The sequence below is a fragment of the Propithecus coquereli genome, unplaced genomic scaffold, assembly GCF_000956105.1.
Source record: "Propithecus coquereli isolate 6110/MARCELLA unplaced genomic scaffold, Pcoq_1.0 Scaffold143, whole genome shotgun sequence".
Classification (NCBI taxonomy): Eukaryota; Metazoa; Chordata; class Mammalia; order Primates; family Indriidae; genus Propithecus; species Propithecus coquereli.
This window is the reverse complement of record NW_012138636.1, coordinates 260,030-261,134: the sequence shown is the minus strand read 5'-3', so window position 1 is coordinate 261,134 and position 1,105 is coordinate 260,030. Positions and strand designations below refer to the sequence as shown.

The 1,105-nt window shown below is 35.7% G+C and overlaps 1 protein-coding gene across 1 annotated transcript in view; it reads right to left on the bottom strand.

Moving 5' to 3' along the window:
• Positions 1–52: 52 nt before the first annotated feature.
• GUF1 (GUF1 GTPase homolog (S. cerevisiae)) overlaps positions 53–1,105 on the bottom strand; it is a 62,313-nt gene continuing 61,260 nt past the window's right edge. Inside the window, exon 13 of the mRNA XM_012639887.1 lies at positions 53–91. Coding sequence (XP_012495341.1) covers positions 53–91 — 39 coding nt within the window. The remainder of the gene's footprint in view (positions 92–1,105) is intronic.

Sequence of the window (1,105 nt, the reverse complement as noted above, 5' to 3'; positions counted from 1 at the left end):
AGAGCTCTTGGTTGGGGTTTTACCCATATATTTCAACATAGTCCTTCAGATTTCATGCCAAAGTAGATTCCTTAAAAAGAATCCTCATTATCTAGAAATTTTAATGCCAGTTTTAAGGAGATTAATTTAACATGGCTATTTTCTAGTACCAGTAATCCCCAGGTAAACCCCTGTACCAGTCTGGTTTTGTCACAATTTGGTTTTTATAAGACTTTCACATTTTAGTGAATAATGTATTTAAAAATAGCCAATACTCTATGACCAGGCACTATTCTAAATGCATTGTACTTAATGATTTAATTAATTCTCACAGCAGTGTTATGAAGTGGGTACTCTTATGTTCCCATTTCTAAATAAATTAACAGGCTTAACAGATAGATGTTAAAGCACTCACCCAAAGTCATACAGCTCCTCCTGCGTGGGCAGGGCTTGGTAATCGAAATTTCATTTCAGGCTTATCTGGGTCTGGGCTTTTGTCCATTCTGTCACACTGCCTCCCAGAAGAATGGTATCATCTAAATCAAAACCATATTTCCATTTTTTTCATACCATAATCATTGCTTCATTGAAAGGTATAGACATATGTTAGATAATCTGAATTAGAAGGGAGGTAGATGTTCTTTTAGTTCATCTATCCAAATTCTAAGCTCTTCTGAAAAATTCTGAAGCATAGCCTATTCATGGGAATATTGCTGCACTGCCTAAAGAGGATGTGTGTTTTCCACTTGGGAACTGTATTCCCAAAGAGGTTTCAGGATATCAGCCTGTCAGGATACCTCCTTCAACATGAAGAAAAAATGGAATTGGGATATTGTCCCTTAAAAGTGGTTCTTCCTCAGGTTGGGTTTTGGAGTGCTTTCTGTAGCCTTTCCAGCAAGGAGCGTCTGCTTACTATTAATAACAAGTACCCTCTCTCTCCACCCCAATAATCCCATTTTCTGCAAAAAACTGCATTATGAGTGCTCTTCCTCAGCCTTCTTAATAACCTGGAAAACTTAATTGATTTCTTTAACCTTCAAAATATAAAATATTTATTTCATTAATTTGGGCCAAAGACAATCTTTTTAGAACTTTTTAAGAAATATAGTAGTTATGCAATAACTTA